Source organism: Ranitomeya variabilis, chromosome 5, assembly GCF_051348905.1.
Source record: "Ranitomeya variabilis isolate aRanVar5 chromosome 5, aRanVar5.hap1, whole genome shotgun sequence".
NCBI lineage: Eukaryota > Metazoa > Chordata > Amphibia > Anura > Dendrobatidae > Ranitomeya > Ranitomeya variabilis.
The window spans coordinates 657,870,940-657,890,963 of NC_135236.1; the positions used below are offsets into that span (position 1 = coordinate 657,870,940).

The 20,024-nt window shown below is 43.0% G+C and overlaps 1 protein-coding gene across 2 annotated transcripts in view; it reads right to left on the minus strand.

Annotated features, from left to right (window-relative positions):
- TSPAN9 (tetraspanin 9) overlaps positions 1 to 20,024 on the minus strand; it is a 469,239-nt gene that overhangs the window by 28,619 nt on the left and 420,596 nt on the right. For both annotated transcript variants that reach the window (XM_077266492.1, XM_077266491.1), the window contains one exon: positions 7,546 to 7,737. In XM_077266492.1, the coding sequence (XP_077122607.1) occupies positions 7,546 to 7,737 (192 nt within the window). The remainder of the gene's footprint in view (positions 1 to 7,545; positions 7,738 to 20,024) is intronic.

The following is a 20,024-nucleotide window of genomic DNA, read 5'->3' on the forward strand; positions in this document are numbered from 1 at the left end:
GCATGTTCCTGCTACCAGTCTGCTGATCAGCTAAGTGGACTCTTGTCCTTTTTGTTTTGTATTTTTTGTCCAGTTTACAGTTTGTTATTTCCTGTTACTGGAAGCTCTTGTGGACTGAAATTGCCACTCCTGTGTCATGAGTTGACACAGGAGTCTTAAAGTAATTTCAGGATGGGTTTTTGAAAGGGTTTTTTCAGCTGACCGTGAAGTCCTCTTTTGTATCCTTCCTCTATCTAGTAAGTGGACCTCGCTTTGCTAAATCTACCTTCATACTGTGTATGTCTTTTCCTCTGAACTCACCGTTAATATATGTGGGGGCTACTATCATCTTTGGGGAATTTCACTAGAGGTAAGCCAGGTCTATTCCTTCCTCTTCCAGGCGTAGTTAGTTCTCCGGCTGGCGCATGGCATCTAGGCAGCCGTAGGAATGCTTCCTGGCTACTGTTAGTTGTGTGGTAGATTTAGGTCACGGTCAGCTTGAGTTTCCATCACCCGAGGGCTAGTCTGTTATTTTGTGTTTCTGATGTTCCCATGCCATTGGGGAATCATGATAGTATGACCGGCCACTGTTAAAGTAATTGGCAGAAGAAAGGAGAGTAAAAGAAGTCTGTAGATTTTTTTTTTTTTTTTCTCACATGTTTGCTACTTAGTTGGCTCAGTTGTATTTCTGCTCTATTTACAGCCTTGCCTTTCTCTCCTTCTAATCCTTGAATGGCTCTGATCTCTCCGGTTTAAGGATGGACTCTCAGAGTTTGGCTGCAGGTTTAAATAATCTTGCTACGAAGGTTCAGAATTTACAAGATTATGTTATACGTACTCCTATTTCTGAACCTAAGATTCCTACACCAGAGGTATTTTCCGGAGATAGATCTCGGTTTCTGAATTTCAAATGTAATTGTAAATTATTCCTTTCTCTCAGACCTCACTCCTCTGGAGATCCTGTTCAGCAGGTTAAGATTGTGATTTCTTTGCTGCGAGGTGACCCTCAAAATTGGGCATTTTCATTGACACCAGGGGATCCTGCGTTGCTCAATGTGGATGCGTTTTTTCTGGCTTTAGGGTTGCTGTATGAGGAACCTAATTTGGAGATTCAAGCTGAAAAAGCTTTAATAGCCCTGTCTCAAGGGCAAGATGAAGCTGAGATATACTGCCAAAAATTTCGTAAATGGTCTGTGCTTACTCAGTGGAATGAGTGTGCCCTAGCGGCAATTTTCAGAGAGGGCCTTTCTGATGCCGTTAAGGATGTCATGGTGGGGTTTCCTACGCCCACAGGTCTGAATGAGTCCATCACAATGGCGATTCAGATTGATCGGCGTTTGCGGGAGCGCAAACCCGTGCACCATTTGGCGGTATCTTCTGAAGGGACGCCAGAGAAAATGCAATGTGACAGAATTCTGTCAAGAAGCGAGCGGCAGAATTATAGGCGCAAAAATGGCTTGTGCTTCTACTGTGGTGATTCCGCGCATGTTATATCAGCATGCTCTAAACGTACTAGGAAGGTTGACAAGTCTGTTTCTATTGGCACTTTACAGTCTAAATTTCTTCTGTCTGTAACTCTGATTTGTTCATTATCAGTTATTACCGTGGATGCCTATGTGGACTCTGGCGCCGCTCTGAGTCTCATGGATTGGTCCTTCGCCAGGCGCTGTGGGTTTGATTTGGAGCCTCTGGAAGTTCCTATACCTCTGAAGGGTATTGATTCTACACCTCTGGCTTGTAATAGACCACAGTTCTGGACGCAAGTGACTATGCGTATGACTCCAGACCATTATAAGATGATTCGCTTCCTCGTGTTGCATAATTTACATGATGTGTTAGTGCTTGGATTACCATGGTTGCAATCTCATAACCCAGTACTGGACTGGAAAACTATGTTTGTGTTAAGCTGGGGATGTCGGGGGGCTCATAGGGACATACCTTTGGTTTCTATCTCGTCATCTATTCCCTCTGAGGTTCCGGCATTTTTGTCGGATTTTGGGAATATTTTTGAAGAGCCTAAAATTGGTTCTCTCCCTCCCCACAGAGAGTGTGATTGCGCCATAGATCTGATTCCAGGCAGCAAATTTCCAAAGGGTCGTTTGTTTAACCTATCTGTACCTGAGCATGCTGCCATGCGAGAGTATGTTAAGGAGTCCCTGGAAAAGGGACATATTCGTCCTTCTTCATCACCTTTAGGAGCTGGGTTTTTCTTTGTCTCTAAAAAGGATGGCTCGCTGAGGCCTTGTATTGATTATCGACTCCTGAATAAAATTACTGTCAAATATCAGTATCCGTTGCCGCTGCTTACTGATTTGTTTGCTCGCATAAAGGGGGCTAAGTGGTTCTCCAAGATTGATCTCCGTGGGGCGTATAATTTGGTGCGAATTAAGCAAGGGGATGAGTGGAAAACCGCATTTAATACGCCTGAGGGCCACTTTGAGTATTTAGTAATGCCGTTCGGCCTTTCTAATGCACCTTCAGTTTTTCAGTCCTTTATGCATGATATTTTCCGTGAATATCTGGATAAATTTATGATTGTGTATTTGGACGATATTTTGATTTTTTCTGAGGACTGGGAGTCTCATGTTCAGCAGGTCAGGAGGGTTTTTCAGGTCTTGCGGGAGAATTCTCTGTGTGTAAAGGGTTCTAAGTGTGTTTTTGGGGTTCAAAAGATTTCCTTTTTGGGGTACATTTTTTCCCCTTCTTCTGTTGAGATGGACCCTGTCAAGGTTCGGGCTATTTGTGACTGGACGCAGCCTACTTCTCTAAAGGGTCTTCAGAAGTTCTTGGGCTTTGCTAATTTTTATCGTCGATTTATAACTGGTTTTTCTGGTGTTGCTAAGCCTCTTACGGATTTGACTAAGAAGGGTGCTGATGTTGCCAATTGGTCCTCTGCCGCTGTGGAGGCCTTTCGGGAACTTAAGCGCCGCTTTTCGTCTGCCCCTGTGTTGCGCCAGCCTGATGTCTCTCTCCCCTTTCAGGTTGAGGTCGATGCTTCCGAGATCGGAGCGGGGGCGGTTTTGTCGCAGAAAAGTTCCGATTGCTCAGTGATGAGACCTTGTGCGTTCTTTTCTCGAAAATTTTCTGCCGCCGAAAGAAATTATGATGTCGGTAATCGGGAGCTTTTGGCCATGAAGTGGGCATTTGAGGAGTGGCGTCATTGGCTTGAGGGTGCTAGACATCAGGTGGTGGTTTTGACTGATCACAAGAATCTGATTTATCTTGAGTCTGCCAGGCGCCTGAATCCTAGACAGGCGCGCTGGTCGTTGTTTTTCTCTCGGTTTAATTTTGTGGTCTCATATCTACCAGGTTCTAAGAATGTGAAGGCAGATGCCCTTTCTAGGAGTTTTGAGTCTGATTCCCCTGGTGATTCGGAACCTACAGGTATCCTTAAGGATGGGGTGATATTATCTGCTATTTCCCCAGATCTGCGACGTGCTTTGCAAGAGTTTCAGGCGGATAGACCTGATCGCTGTCCACCTGGTAGACTGTTTGTTCCTGATGATTGGACCAGTAGAGTCATCTCGGAGGTTCATTCTTCTACGCTGGCGGGTCATCCTGGAATTTTTGGTACCAGGGATTTGGTGGCTAGATCCTTCTGGTGGCCATCTCTGTCTCGAGATGTGCGTGTTTTTGTGCAGTCTTGTGATGTGTGTGCTCGGGCCAAGCCTTGTTGTTCTAGGGCTAGCGGGTTGTTGTTGCCCTTGCCTATTCCGAAGAGGCCTTGGACGCACATCTCGATGGACTTTATTTCTGATCTTCCTGTCTCTCAGAGGATGTCTGTTATCTGGGTGGTGTGTGACCGTTTTTCTAAGATGGTTCATTTGGTGCCATTGCCGAAGTTGCCTTCCTCGTCTGAGTTGGTTCCTTTGTTTTTTCAGGATGTGGTTCGCTTGCATGGTATTCCTGAGAATATCGTTTCTGATAGGGGTACCCAGTTCGTTTCTAGATTTTGGCGGGCATTCTGTGCCAGGTTGGGCATTGATTTGTCTTTTTCGTCTGCCTTCCATCCTCAGACTAATGGCCAGACGGAGCGAACTAATCAGACTTTGGAGACGTATTTGAGGTGTTTTGTGTCTGCGGATCAGGATGATTGGGTTGCCTTTTTGCCGTTGGCGGAGTTTGCTCTTAATAATCGGGCTAGTTCGGCCACTTTGGTTTCCCCTTTCTTTTGCAATTCGGGGTTTCATCCCCGTTTTTCTTCTGGTCAGGCGGAGTCTTCGGATTGTCCTGGAGTAGATACTGTGGTGGATCGGTTGTATCGGATTTGGGAACAAGTGGTGGACAATTTGAATTTGTCCCAGGAGAGGACTCAGCGGTTTGCTAACCGCCAGCGTCGGGTTGGTCCTCGCCTTCGTGTTGGGGACTTGGTGTGGTTGTCTTCCCGTTTTGTCCCAATGAGGGTTTCTTCTCCTAAATTTAAGCCTCGGTTCATCGGTCCCTATAGGATTTTGGAGATTATTAACCCTGTTTCCTTTCGTTTGGACCTCCCGGCATCTTTCGCTATCCATAATGTGTTCCATCGGTCGTTGTTGCGGAGATACGAGGTGCCGGTGGTTCCTTCTGCTGAGCCTCCTGCTCCTGTGCTGGTTGAGGGTGAATTGGAGTACGTTATAGAGAAGATCTTGGACTCCCGTATTTCCAGGCGGAGACTCCAGTATCTGGTTAAATGGAAGGGCTATGGTCAGGAAGATAATTCTTGGGTAACTGCCTCTGATGTTCATGCCTCGGATTTGGTTTGTGCCTTTCATAGGGCTCATCCAGGTCGCCCTGGCGGTTCTTGTGAGGGTTCGGTGCCCCCTCCTTAAGGGGGGGGTACTGTTGTGATCCGCTTTTTGGGCTCCCCTAGTGGTGGCTGGTGGTACTGGAGACTTGTGTGTTCTTTTCTGCCTCAGCTCACCTGCTTCCATCAGTTTTGGGAGTTCCCTATTTAGCCTTGCTCTCCAGTCACTTCCTTGCCGGTCATCATTGTTACCTGAGTCTTTCAGTTGCATGTTCCTGCTACCAGTCTGCTGATCAGCTAAGTGGACTCTTGTCCTTTTTGTTTTGTATTTTTTGTCCAGTTTACAGTTTGTCATTTCCTGTTACTGGAAGCTCTTGTGGACTGAAATTGCCACTCCTGTGTCATGAGTTGACACAGGAGTCTTAACCCTTTCACGACATGCGCCGTACATGTACTGCGCATGTCGGGTCCCCTGCTTTGATGTGCGCTCCGGCGGTGAGCGCACATCAAAGTCGCGACATGTCAGCTGTTTTGTACAGCTGACATGTGCGCGCAATAGCGGCGGGTGAAATCGCTATTCACCCGCCGCTATTAACCTGTTAAATGCCGCTGTCAAATGCAGACAGCGGCATTTAACTACCGCATCCGGCCGGGCGGCCGGAAATGACGTCATCGCCGACCCCCGTCACATGATCGGGGGTCGGCGATGCATCAGGAAGGTAACCATAGATGTCCTTGAGACCTCTATGGTTACTGATCGCCGGTGGCTGTGAGCGCCCCCCTGTGGTCGGCGCTCACAGCACACCTGCAATTCTCCTACATAACAGCGATCTGATGATCGCTGTTATGTAGCAGAGCCGATCGGGCTGTGCCTGCTTCTAGCCTCCCTTGGAGGCTACTGAAGCATGGCAAAAGTGAAAAAAAAAAGTTTTTAAAAATGTGAAAAAAATATTAAAAATATAAAAGTTTAAATCACCCCCCTTTCGCCCCATCCTAAATAAAACAATTAAAAAAAAAACAAACCTACACATATTTGGTATCGCCGCGTTCAGAATCGCCCGATCTATCAAATAAAAAAAAGCATTAACCTGATCGCTAAACAGCGTAGCGAGAAAAAAATCCGAAACGCCAGAATTACGTTTTTTTTGTCGCCGCGACATTGCGTTAAAATGCAATAACGGGCGATCAAAAGAACGTATCTGCGCCGAAATGGTATCATTAAAAACATCAGCTCGGCACGCAAAAAATAAGCCCTCACTTGACCCCAGATCACGAAAATTGGAGACGCTACGGGTATCGGAAAATTGCACTTTTTTTTTTTTTTTTTTTAAGCAAAGTTTGGAATTTTTTTTCACCACTTGGATAAAAAATAACCTAGACATGTTAGGTGTCTATGAACTCGTAATGACCTAGAGAATCATAATGGCAGGTCAGTTTTAGCATTTAGTGAACCTAGCAAAAAAAAAAAAAAAAAAAACAAGTGTGGGATTGCACTTTTTTTGCAATTTCACCGCACTTGGAATTTTTTTCCCATTTTCTAGTACATGACATGGTAAAACCAATGATGTCGTTCAAAAGTACAACTCGTCCCGCAAAAAATAAGCCCTCACATGGCCATATTGACGGAAAAATAAAAAAGTTATGGCTCTGGGAAGGAGGGGAGCGAAAAACGAAAACACAAAAACGAAAAAGGGCCGCGACTTGAAGGGGTTAAAGTAATTTCAGGATGGGTTTTTGAAAGGGTTTTTTCAGCTGACCGTGAAGTCCTCTTTTGTATCCTTCCTCTATCTAGTAAGTGGACCTCGCTTTGCTAAATCTACCTTCATACTGTGTATGTCTTTTCCTCTGAACTCACCGTTAATATATGTGGGGGCTACTATCATCTTTGGGGAATTTCACTAGAGGTAAGCCAGGTCTGTTCCTTCCTCTTCCAGGCGTAGTTAGTTCTCCGGCTGGCGCATGGCATCTAGGCAGCCATAGGAATGCTTCCTGGCTACTGTTAGTTGTGTGGTAGATTTAGGTCACGGTCAGCTTGAGTTTCCATCACCCGAGGGCTAGTCTGTTATTTTGTGTTTCTGATGTTCCCATGCCATTGGGGAATCATGACAGTTAGATCAGATGTTATTACAAAAAAAGTTAACAGATGGTCAAATTAGGAGATGTGATCAAGAAGGTTTTCCGATGGTCAGATCAGGGGATGATCCAATAAAGGTCTTCCGACTGTCCGACCTTAGTATTTTACAAAAAAGGTCTACTGGTGGTCAGATGAAACGATGGTACAAAAAAATAACTAAAGATGGTCAGATCAAGGGATGCTTACAAAAAGGTCTACTGATGGTCAGATAAAGTAATGTGACCAAAAAGGTCCATTAGTGGTCATATATGTTACAAAAAAGTCTGCTGATGCTCAGATCAAGGTCTGCTGATGCTCAGATCAAGGGATGAGAACATAAAGGTCTATCGATAGTTAGATCAGAGAATGTTACACAAAAACATTCTAATGATGGATGGATTGTAGAACGCTGCAAAAATTCTAGAATGGGTGGATAACAAATAAATGTGCTGCTTAAAGTGAATTTTAACATATTTAGCATAAGAACTCTAAAAATGTTGTTTTGGTATAGCCATTAGCATGGGAGTGGGGTCCACAGGGTCAAGTTCAATGTGAAAATAGTATAAAAAAACCCACTCTCCATGCTGAAAGTGACAATATTGGCCATGCACGTATAAATGGTCCACTGTAAGACAAAGCAACGGGCTACACCACTACTTCTAACAACCATTATTATAAATGACTTCCACAATGACATAATGTTATGTACATGTCAATTATAGTAACTTACACTTAGGAGGAGGCACTTGTTTTCCTTTATAGCACCAAGACAACCCAGGAAACCAGTCACCATGACAATTGTGCCAATGGCAATAACTAGATTTGCTGCCGACAACGAAGGAAAACTGGGTGAAAATGTTGCAAAGTTTCCTTGCGATACAGAAAGCCATATTCCCACTCCGAGCAATCCACAGCCACAGAGCTGGAAGAAAACAAAACAAAAACATTTAATGATTTTCTAAATAATTAATTATATTCACAATGCAACATAATATTTTTTACATTGACATACAAATTTACGTATAAAATTGACAGTATAAAGATGGCCACAGTTATAGAGTTTTTGACAAAACACCGCAGTCAAAAATCCCCAAGACTGGGTGGGTTTCAAAGGAAACCTAAATTTAGGACAATCTCACTTCACAAGTAATTTCTCCCATCAGGTCCTCTTCTCAGGTCCTATTGTGTCTTACATTCTTATACAAACTGACATATACTTAATCTACCCTTTATTTCTCCTTCCTTCAAATCTGTGTCTGGCAGTAAGGCAACTAGCTTCAGTATCATCCTTCCTTTACTGCTATGAAGCACCAGGAAAACTTAGCACCACGCCTTGTTTAACCTCCTTTTCTTTTCCATTTGTCATCTCAAAATGAAAGAAGTTATTGGCAAGATGAATGATCTTCACATCTTCACACAATTTTTAGTTTAAATTTAAGATCTCAATCTTTTTGCTTTTTTAGGGAGATAATGCTACGAACTTCCTACTATCTCCCCTTCGAGAACATGAGCACTTGACCGAGTTGGGCGTTCATGTGTATGGAGTCTTCGGGAGAGATAGCGGTCAGTGGAACGAGCCATGTGTATGAACATCTCATGTGTATGGGCACCTAAACTTCAGTTATTGGTTGGACATCTGCCCAGCCTTGGACATCTTGAGATATAGTCTCAAGCTTCCGAAAATGGAAAGCTAGTGACGAAAAATGAAAACTTTGTAATATTCTGGAAAATCTCCATGGCCCAGCTCTATGATGGAGCAGATTCAGATATTCTCACAACATATTTTTCGGCAATTTTTTTTTTGTGTTGGCTAGAAATTTCCCCTAATCATTTATCCTGTACTCGCTTCTACAAGTTCTTCTTCCATTTATCACTAAGATTTCGCCTCCTGTAAATCAAGAGAGAATTGGAATTGAAGTAATGGCTCCCATAGGAATTTAGTTACAATTGCTTTCTAATTTACTACTCAATCACTCACGTTTTTTAGGCTGAATATTAAACTCTGAGAAAATAGTTGTAAGAACTCAAACCTGTCAAATAGTTCTTCTGAAGGATGACTTTTTTTTACGTGAAGCCCTCAAAATGCTATAAAATTCTGATTAAATTATGACACGGAGAACGTGACTACAGATTTTCAGTTGAGAGCCTATTTCTCTTTTATGGCCCTTTAATATAACTTGCTAAGTGGCCCTACTGCTTCACTGCACATTTCCCCCCTTATTTTAAGTAAAAGACCGATGTAATTGACCACAAGGACTATAAAGGAAGTTGTGCGTAAAACACAGACCACAGGATATTACAGCAATTATTTCAATTTTTTTTTCCGAGAGTAAAGAAAAATGAGCTCCATCAAGATTAAGACAACAGCTTATTACACGGAAAACGACATTTTATTTCTGAAATGCGCGTAAAGATAATTGTAAATGGAACACAAAACATATTACTGACAAAGTAAACAGTCTTAAAGAGCTCGTACCTCTTACACAGCTGTTTGCCAACCGTTATACCTCCTAATCCCTCCCATATATATGCATGCTCGGTTCTGACTTAGCGTGCATGTGTTTTATATGGGGAGGGGAGAGTGAGCCTTCACCAAACATCTTTGGGGTGACCTACTCTATAGTATTGGTATTCAAAATGCCCGATCCTTCTGTCCCCAGACATCATCTATCAAAGGAGAACCCATAAGGACCCTCATACACATAAGATAGATGGTGAACCAACTTTTCTCCAGAATGTTGGGGTATGGCATTGTACGCATGAAATTACAATCTGTAACCGGGCCACCCACTTGGCATCATCATTTATGGTCTCTTCATTGGGGGCTTAAGGTCAACTTCTCAGATGCAACTCTACTCTCTACAAAAATGATACCATAGTATCACAAAAAATGGGTTTGACACAAAGTGGTAACCACACTTATCACCGCTCGAAACAATAGTATGGTGAAAAATGGCGGTCCATTGAAAGGCTAAAGCCAAAAAGAAAGGAGCAGCTTTAGTAGATTGTTGACTACTCATTTCCCCATATATAGAAAAAGTTATGGAAACTAGAGATGAGCAGATACAGATTTACCAAATTGCCTATTATTATCGTCTGGGGTCTATAAAGAACCTGGAACATAAAAAATGTAAGATGTAGAAAAAAAAGAAGAAACAACTAATTCTTCACCATTCATGTCTACTGCTCATTCTCCACCAGAGGTACTGGGCACCTTTTCTTACCGCAGTCGTACTCACTCAAACGATGGGCATCTTCACTCTATACAAGAAGTTCCGGCCTAGAATGCGCCAACGTTCGTCACGACCTTGCGACGCACACTCTAGGCGGCGACTAGCCATGGAAGGCATGTGCAGGGTCATTCCGGCCCTAGTCGCGGCCAGAAGTCATGGCTCAGTGTGAAGATGCTCGGAGTTTAAACGCATGGTAGTGGTAAGAGGAGGCACCGAGGACTGTACCATAGAGATTGAGAAGTGGAGGTGGCCAGAGAGGTGAACGGTGTGGTGAATTAGCTTTTTGGGTTATTTTTTAACCTTTTGCCGACTCTCTCTGGTTTAGCAAAATGGTGGCCAACATTTTGCTGAAATCGCGTGGAGTAAATCACAAAGAATCCGCCTTCTGGAAAATAGGGATATCTGTAAAATTCAAGAAGAACTCAATACCACTGAAATATATTCGCCAAGCTCTAATGAAAAAAGTTTTGTATTTAGCAAAAGGGTATAAAGGGACCCCAAATTTGCCGGATAAGTTGGAACAGTGACTATATTGTAAATTTCTAAAGTGAGAATATAGGCCTACCAAGAAGTCAATGGAAGGATGGAATTTTGCGATGGTGGAATGTGGTTGTCGAAGCAAATGGGAAATGAGCTGTAGTAGTCGAGATCGACCATTTGACAACATACCGAACTGTGGTTTTAAATACTCTGTGAACCTTCGGCAATGGCTAAAGCGGCTCGGTAAGAGTGCCAGGTGTCAGAATGGGTCCTAAATATCAGATCTATGAGGTTCTAAGGAGAAAGTTACCATCGTTCACTAGACAATAGAAACCAGGATGAGTAGGAAACTCGAAAAATGTAGTATGAAAAAAAACACAAAATGAAAGCTAAACATATATAAAACAAAGTACCGTTTATGAATCGAAAATTAAGAAAAAAAATGCTGTGGAGCGAAGTGTTCCTTTAAGTCAAATTCTATCTGCCAAGTAGACACAATAGTGGAAATATTGAACAGGGTAGAGTGCTGAATTTGTCACCTGCCCACTCAATCTACTCTCTATTAATCAAAAGTCGAAGGGAAAAAATGTGTACGTATGTATAACATGCACGTTGGCGCCAAAGATTAATGTTTCCAAGCCACAAGATGAAGCCTACACAAACGCCAAACAAATATTGGCCAGTTTATCAATGCGGGATCAATGTCACAACTACGGAGTATAATTTTATAATAAATTAAAGCCACTAGAGTGAAATAACGAGTGCGGCAGGGTGAATGTTTACAACCGCAGTACCGGGCCTTCCAATCTATCTCCTTCCCACCATCATTTAGGAATTTTCCGCAATCGGTTAGATGGAGACAGTGATTGGTTAGGATAATAAAGCCTGAGCTCGCAATGACACTGACTGCGGCTCTGCAATTGTGCTGCTGCCGGCAGCAAAGCCATAGGCTTAGTCCTGCCTTACAACACCGAGGTGCGTATTCTTCACTCCAACGAGAAGCAACATTTCTTTGATCCGTGATTTATTTTCTAAGCCATTTTATTCAACATTATGATTGTGAATAAGGCTACAGTTACATCAGCCGGTAGCGGCATCGCCTCCATGCCGTAGATTCTAATTCTTAGAGGGATATTGATTCTGGGGATGTATAACTTCCTGCTTGCGATAATTTTCATTAAAAACCTTTTTATCTGCCTCAGTTCTCTGATTGCTGAGCTCTGTGTAATCCCACCCACCCCACTGATTGGCTGCTTTCTGTGTACACTGTGCATAGGCGGAAAGCTACAAATCTGTGGTGGGGGCGGGGCTGGACTATCTGGCAGTAGACTTAATAGTCCTCTAGTGATAATCTCCTGCTGATAAAACAGTGATTTTATGGAAACTACACTGAGTAGCCCAGTAAGTGACATATTGCTGGAATCAGGTTTTCTGTCCCAACACCATGCTGCTCTTAGATTACATAACAAAAACCTGCTGATAGATTCCCTTTAAATACAGAAATAAATAGAATCAGAATATAATACTAACACAATACGATGAAATATAGATTTAGGAGTCATATTGAGTTTTGCTGAATTATCTCCTGTAATTATATTTTTTTACATATTGCATGTAATTTCCTTTGTTCAAGGATGGACAGATTTTATATTCAAAAATTTTATGTTAATCCATTTTCTTCCTTAGGAAAAAGTGTCTTTATTGTTACCAGATGAAGGAAAACACTTAGAAAATTTTATCCTACAATATTTTTTTTTTTAAATTGAGTGTGTAGTAGTAACGTTTCTTGATCTGATCTAACCCTCCGGCAGCATTTAACACACAAATCATAAAATGATAAATTCATATTAAACAATACATTACTGCAAACCATTATTATAAATATCACTAGGAAAAACTCATCTCCGCTCCACATTAATTGCTGATTTACTGATAATTACATTGGGACAAGCAATAAACACAACATAGGAGACGCTTTGAGGCTACTTATAGGTCTTAAGACCAATTCTAATAATTAATAGCTTATATATAAAGATCACTTCAAAACGGAAGGTTACATTAAAGGGGAATGACCCTTTGTTTAATTCAGCTTTTTATGCTAAATTAGTTTTTTCATGTATATGTATCTAAATAAATATATATATATATATATACATACATACAGAGTATATATATATATATATTATAATATATATATTATATAATATATATAAATATATATTATATAATGTATATAAATATATATATATATATGTATATATATATATATATATATATATATATATATATATATATATATATGTATATATATATATATATATATTAGAAATCTTGCAATTTTCACATTGGCCACTGGAGCAATTATAGACTCATCCTTTCAGAAGTCTCATCAGCAGGACTAAAATAACAGGTAACTCCTCTACAATAAAGCAGGATCTACCAGCTGACTCTGCTCCCCCTTCATTCACAATTACTTTTGTACACGCTCATTGGGAGCTTCAATACAAAAGATAGGGGGAGGAGTCTGTTCATTGCTGCTAATGTACATGTGCATTTCCTGAAACAACAGGAAGTTCAAGTCTAAAAAAAGCCCCAGTGGCCAATGTGAAAATTGCAAGATCTATTTAAAAAAAAAAATACAGATCACAATGTAATATGAAAAATTAAAAAAGGTTTAAAAAAGACATAACAAAAAAAAAGACTAAAAGAGTAAGCTATTTTCTGATGACACATTCCCATTAAGAAATATGGTATGACTTCAAAGAGATTGCCTGGATAGGCCATCAATACATATTACTACATATACTGTATGGTATTGCAGAGACTTGTTTTGAGACCTTCCTCCTAGAGGACAGGAAGTTTAAAAATATTGCTTGAGATATCAACTGTATGGGTTTGTCCAATTTTACATATGGGCCCATGGAGGTTTTTTTTTAACTTTAAGATTCCATGATATATGAATATCATAGAGTTGGTACTCCAAATTGAACCACTTCTATTAACAATTTTAAAGAATATTTCCTGGTCATTTTTTGGGAACCCTCTAATACCACATTATACCTGTAGAGATGCCATCGACAACTTTCCCCGGGCAATATTAACTGGTTGCTCTGAGTTTCAACAGTCAGTCTTGCAACAACTAGCTGATCGCCAGTGCAAGTCATCCAAATAGGACAAGCCCCTTAAGTGAGACTTTTTTATTTTAGGTCTTCGATCTTGTGTTAAAAAAGTCTTCCTTAATTGATCTCTCATCACTGGGGTCAATGAAGGTAGCACATTATCAAGTATATAGGACGATCAGATGGGCACAGATCAGTTAGTAGAACTTTTTTGAAAACGGCTGTCCATTTGTAGACAGAGTATCCCAATACTAGAGCTCTCTAATATATGGGAGATTTCAAGCACAAGAGTTTGATTTCCCTACAGCACTCCCGCAGGAAAAGTGAAGTATTGCAAGGTTCCATTTGAAATTGACAGGCTGTTTGTGTAAAGCTAGCTCCTCTGCCTTATCTTCCACATCCACTAAAGAAGTTTTAGCCCAAAACAAATGCCAACCTATAGGAATATGCAGACCATCAAAGGCTGGATTAAAGGGGTGTTTAAGTAGTTGGTAAAAGTTTAATAAAGGCGTGATGTATAACAGCAGGATTATAGTACAGACTCTTGTTACTCGTACAATTGGTTTCACGGAGATGCTTGGAAAAAAAAAGCCTTCAAATATTAATTTCCATTTTGAGCCTTTGTGATTTATTTCTTTATTGCAGAACTCTATGAGTTTGGTAGGGAATGATTTATACATTTCTTTACACCTGAATACATTTCAGTAGATTGCAAATTGGAAAAAAAGCGAAAAAAAAAAAAATGGAAAAGAAGAGGCTGAAAATATGTAGCATGTGTCGGGGCAGAATGCTTTTTATGCCCATACACTGCATACTGGTAAATTTTCACACTGCTGAAAGGAATATGTTCCAGGGTATTAATTACCCAGTAACTTATCTCAGCCGGATGATTTGGCAGCAGCAAGGCGCTTCAAGAACAAGGTCATTCCGTTTAAACAAAAAAAATATTCACTGTGTCACAGTCATTCAGTGAATATCTATATCTGTGTCAGCAGCCATGAAGAGAGGGATCATTATGAGAGCCAATGGGAGAGATTTTCTAGGCAAAATGGGAATTACTGAATTGTGGCGCGTAGGGTCCAATGGGGAACCTTTATCGACAGGGTCAAAATTCATGAATTTACAGAACGGCGCACATTCATCATACATAATAAATGTGTCGCTCAAGATAGACCACACTTTTTGTTGCATTTTTCCAAGGACTATTGCTGCATGTAATAATTTAAAATTTTGGTAAATTTTAATAAATGTTTTGATTTACGGTGGAGGATAATAATTCTGAGTGGTGGGGTGGATAAGGGCCATAAAACTGAGTGGTGGGGCTGAAAGGGGTCAATCATACTGATTGGGGGCTCGAGCAGGCCAATCATACTTATTGGGGGCTGGTGAGGCTGTCATCCTGATTGGCAGCTGGTGGGAGCCAATCATACTGAATGGTGGAGCTGGTAAGGGCCATAATACTGATTGATGGGGACAATCATACTGATTGGGAGGCTGGAGCAGGCCAATCAAACTGATTCATGGGCGGGAGCAGGCCAATCATACTTATTGAGGGGCTGGTGAGGCTGTCATCCTGATTGGCGGCTGGTGGGAGCCAATCATACTGAATGGTGGAGCTGGTAAGGGCCATAATACTGAGTGATGGGGCCAATCATACTGATTGGGAGGCTGGAGCAGGACAATCAAACTGATTCATGGGCGGGAGCAGGACAATCATACTTATTGAGGGGCTGGTGAGGCTGTCATCCTGATTGGGAGCTGGTGGGAGCCAATCAAACTGATTAGTGGAGCTGGTGAGGGCCATAATACTGAATGGTGGGGTTGGCTGGGGTCATAAAAGTGATTGGTGGGCCTGGAGCAGGCCAATCATACTGATTGAGTAGGCTGGTGCCAGCCATTATACTAATTGTGGGGATGGTGGGGACCATCGTACTGATTTTGAGGGTGGAAGAAGCCAATCATACTGAGTAGTGAAGCTGATGAAAGCCATAATACTAAATGGAGTTGGTGGAGACAAGAATACTGAATGGTGGGGATGGTTGGGGCCATAATAGCGAGTGGTGGGGCTGGAGGGGGCCAATCATACTGATTGGGGGAATGGTGGGGGCCATCATACTGATAGGAGGGCTGGTAGGAGTCCTCATAGTGACTGGGGGCTGGTCGGGGCCAATCATACTGAGTGATGGGGCTGGTGGGGGCAACAGCGGCGGCTGCATCCATACCCCGGCACTGACTGACAGCCGGCTCAGTACCGAATAACACTGTTGACCTGGCTGTCAGTCAGTGCTTGGGCGCACAGTACTGAGTAGTGGCTGAAGCTGTGCCTCTATGACTGAAAGCCGGAGGCTGCAAAAAGGAATAAAGTTAATTTAGTCTCGGCAGCTTTAGAATGCTATTAACCCGCAGATTAACCCCATATGTGCAGGTTAAAAGCATTTTGGGACATGATAGTGCAGCGCCCCAGAGTCCTGGTCGTTGCAGTACTGTGGCTCCGCCACTAAGGGGAGCTATGGTACGTCTGATGGCACTGAAGGAGTTCATCTGACCAGGTATCACAGACACCAATACATTTCACAGCCGGGCCACCAGGGGGAGCTAAGGGTTCTATTCACTAGGCCACTCCCCACCATTGTGGGTAAACTGGGGGTCAGGCAGGAAGTTAGTGAGAAGCTGACTGGGTTGGAACCAGGCAACATCCTGTGGCAGTGGGTGTTGTGGGAGAAGATACAGTAGGGTCTCTGTCAGGGGTGGGATCCTGACAGAGGCTTGGCAACTTGAGCGAACGTAACGGGACCGTGCCTGCTCAGTATAGCGGCGGTACCCAAGGAGGGATTGGAAGCGAGATAGATTGTGCTGAGTGAGAAACGAGAGCAAAGCAACAAGGAGAATACCAGTAGGAGTCGTGCTGTAAGACCGAGGCAACATCCTACTGAGGCGCATAACCGGCGGCCGGAACGCCGAGGGAGTATTACAATATTCAGCTTCAAGCAATACTCTAAACCAACGGCAGGACAGTCAGTCTAAGGCTGGCTGTCTCACCTAAATCACCTATGCAGTCTTGGGGGGCAACTTGTGGAGAGGGGCGACTCTAGGGTCCCGGAAGAGCTCCGAGCCTACCCGTCATACGGGTGCCGTCCCAACCGTAACATCAGGGAGGGACGGAGGATTAGCAGAACATCATCTAATCGAGTTGTGAGGGAACTTAAGAAACGGACACAACAGTTGTGGGGACTTTCCGTAAGCACAGCAGGGAAGGACCACAACACATAGCGCTAGCAGGAAGGCACAGATTTCCACCTGTTAAGAGAACTCTGGAGGTGCCATTGGACCGGCCGGACTTGCGCAGCCTGGTTATCCGGATTCCGGACTGAGGACCCAGAGATCTTCAGTAAAGAGGTAAAGAGACTGCAACCTGGTGTCCTCATTATTTACTGCACCGCACCACTATGGCATCACCACCACCATCTTCTATCCACACCTATTACTGTACGCCCCTCAGCAGGGTCACGGACCGGGCCTAGCCACCGTGACAACCCCAGAGCAGAGACTCAGAGGCCCGGTACCGGGTACCCCTCGGCCCTGCGGCAGTGGGGGCGCTACAACTGGTTCCTTTAAAAGAGAAAAAAAGAAACTATTTTTTTTCACTCCAAAAACAGCACCACTCTTGTCTGTAGGCTGCATCTAGTATTGCACCTTTGCCTTATTCACTTGAATGGAATTGCATTGGGCTACCAAACACAGCCCATCGGCAAGAGCCTATTCCTAGAAAAAAAAAAAAACCTAAATAAATAATAATAAAAAAACAACAACTTTTTGTTTCCAATCCCGGACACATACGGTTCAACATATCTACTTTGCAAAGTGCACACAATATTTGCTAAAGTCAACCCGTGTCTGAGGTTTGGATTAACTTAAAAGATAGTCATAGAAACGATGAAACCTTGAGAAATAATTGATTTAAAAAAAAAAAAAAAAAAACATTTTGCAAGTTAATTAGATTTGATAGCACAACAGAAAATGTTGTAAGCAATGATTTCATTAGAAGTGGCTGAGAATTGAGCAGCGAGCTTTAGCCTTCGAATCTCCCTGTTACTGATGTGTCACTATAAGGTTCACATTAATTACAGCGCTGATCAAAAGGTGTGAAAAACTTTGCTTCATTAAACAGTCTTGTGTTATAAAACAAACTTGTTCTGAAGAGACGTTCATTTAAGACATTACATTGTCTGCTCAGTATATAGGAAAACTACAGGTGAGTCCCTCATCACCATTCTTCCTGGCACATCACGTCCTGAGATAAGTGACACAAGGCCAGTTGTTTTGTTTTTTTGTAAAAACAAAATTTTGCAGTACTCTGTCAGGAGATGTTTATGCAATACATATATATTATGCATGGCCACCTAATGGCTGGGATTTGAGTTGTAAGATAGTCAAGAGTTTTGATAATACATCGTTACACTGTATTAATTAAATATCATGACAAATTGGGGTCCTCAATGAAATTTGCAGGAAGTTAAGGTAGACACAAGGGGTGTAACTATAGTAGTTGTTGAGGTTGTAGACTTAACTTTGTCCTGAAGCCTTGGGTGACTCATAAGGTTCCTTTGGCCCATAGGGAAGACCAATTCGATTAAAGACTTGTGATAGTTGGTGGTCCTGTTGGAGAATGTGCACAGGAACTACAGAACTTCAAGTTATGCCCACCGGTGGACATTTCTTAATATACAAAACAGGGGACAATGTATGTGGAGAAGAGTAGAGATGAGCAGATCTTTTACATTTCAAATTCGCCAATTTCACCAAATTTTCCCCTCAAAATTTGATTTGCAGTGAATAAATTTGCATGACTCTCAATACTGGAAGCTTGTAACTGCTCAGAAAATACACATGAGGAAGAGAGAGAGGGAGAGTGACAGAACCTCATCTACAGGAGAGAGATAAGACCCTGCTGATCATAACATCTTAGGGTACCGTCACACATTGAAATTTCCATCGCTACGACGTTACGATATCGCAGTGTCTGACACGCAGCAGCGATCAGGGATCCTGCTGAGAATCGTACGTCGTAGCAGATCGTATGGAACTTTCTTTCGTCGCTTGATCACCCGCTGACATCGCTGGATCGTTGTGTGTGACAGCAATCCAGCGATGTCTTCGCTTGTAACCAGGGTAAACATCGGGTAACTAAGCGCAGGGCCGCGCTTAGTAACCCGATGTTTACCCTGGTTACAAGCGTAAACGTAAAAAAACAAACCGTACATACTCACCCGTCGGTGTCCTTCAGGTCCCTTGCCGTCTGCTTCCTGCTCTGAGTGCCGGCCGGAAAGTGAGAGCAGATCACAGCGGTGCTGCGATCTGCTCTCACTGTACGGCTGCACTCAGAGCAGGAAGCAGACGGCAAGGGACCTGAAGGACACCGACGGGTGAGTATGTACGGTTTGTTTTTTTACGTTTACGCTGGTAACCAGGGTAAACATCGGGTTACTAAGCGCGGCCCTGCCCTTAGTTAACCGATGTTTACCCTGGTTACCCGGGGACTTCGGCATCGCTCCAGCGCCGTGATTGCAACGTGTGACCGCAGTCTACGACGCTGGAGCGATATTCATACGATCGCTGCGACGTCACGGATCGTGCCGTCGCAGCGATGAAAATTTCAATGTGTGACGGTACCCTTACAGGTAAGAGAGGACCCAGCGGACCATAAGAGCTTACACTCTACAGGAGAGAGAGAGAGGACCCCACTGACCATAAGAGCTTACACTCTACAGGAGAGAGAGGAACCCGCTGACCATAAGAGCTTGCACTCTACAGGAGAGAGAGGAACCCGCTGACCATAAGAGCTTGCACTCTACAGGAGAGAGAGGAACCCGCTGACCATAAGAGCTTGCACTCTACAGGAGAGATAGAGGACCCCACTGACCAAAAGATCTTACACTCTACAGGAGAGAGAGAGAGGACCCCACTAACCATAAGAGCTTACACTCTACAGGAGAGAGAGGAACCCGCTGACCATAAGAGCTTGCACTCTACAGGAGAGATAGAGGACCCCACTGACCATAAGAGCTTACACTCTACAGGAGAGAGAGGACCCCACTGACCATAAGGGCTTACACTCTACAGGAGAGAGAGGACCCCGCTGACCATAAGAGCTTGCACTCTACAGGAGAGATAGAGGACCCCACTGACCATAAGAGCTTACACTCTACAGGAGAGAGAGAGGACCCCACTGACCATAAGAGCTAACACTCTACAGGAGAGAGAGAGGACCCCACTGACCATAAGAGCTTACACTCGACAGGAGAGAGAGAGGACCCCACTGACCATAAGAACTTACATTCTACAGGAGAGAGAGAGGACCCCACTGACCATAAGAACTT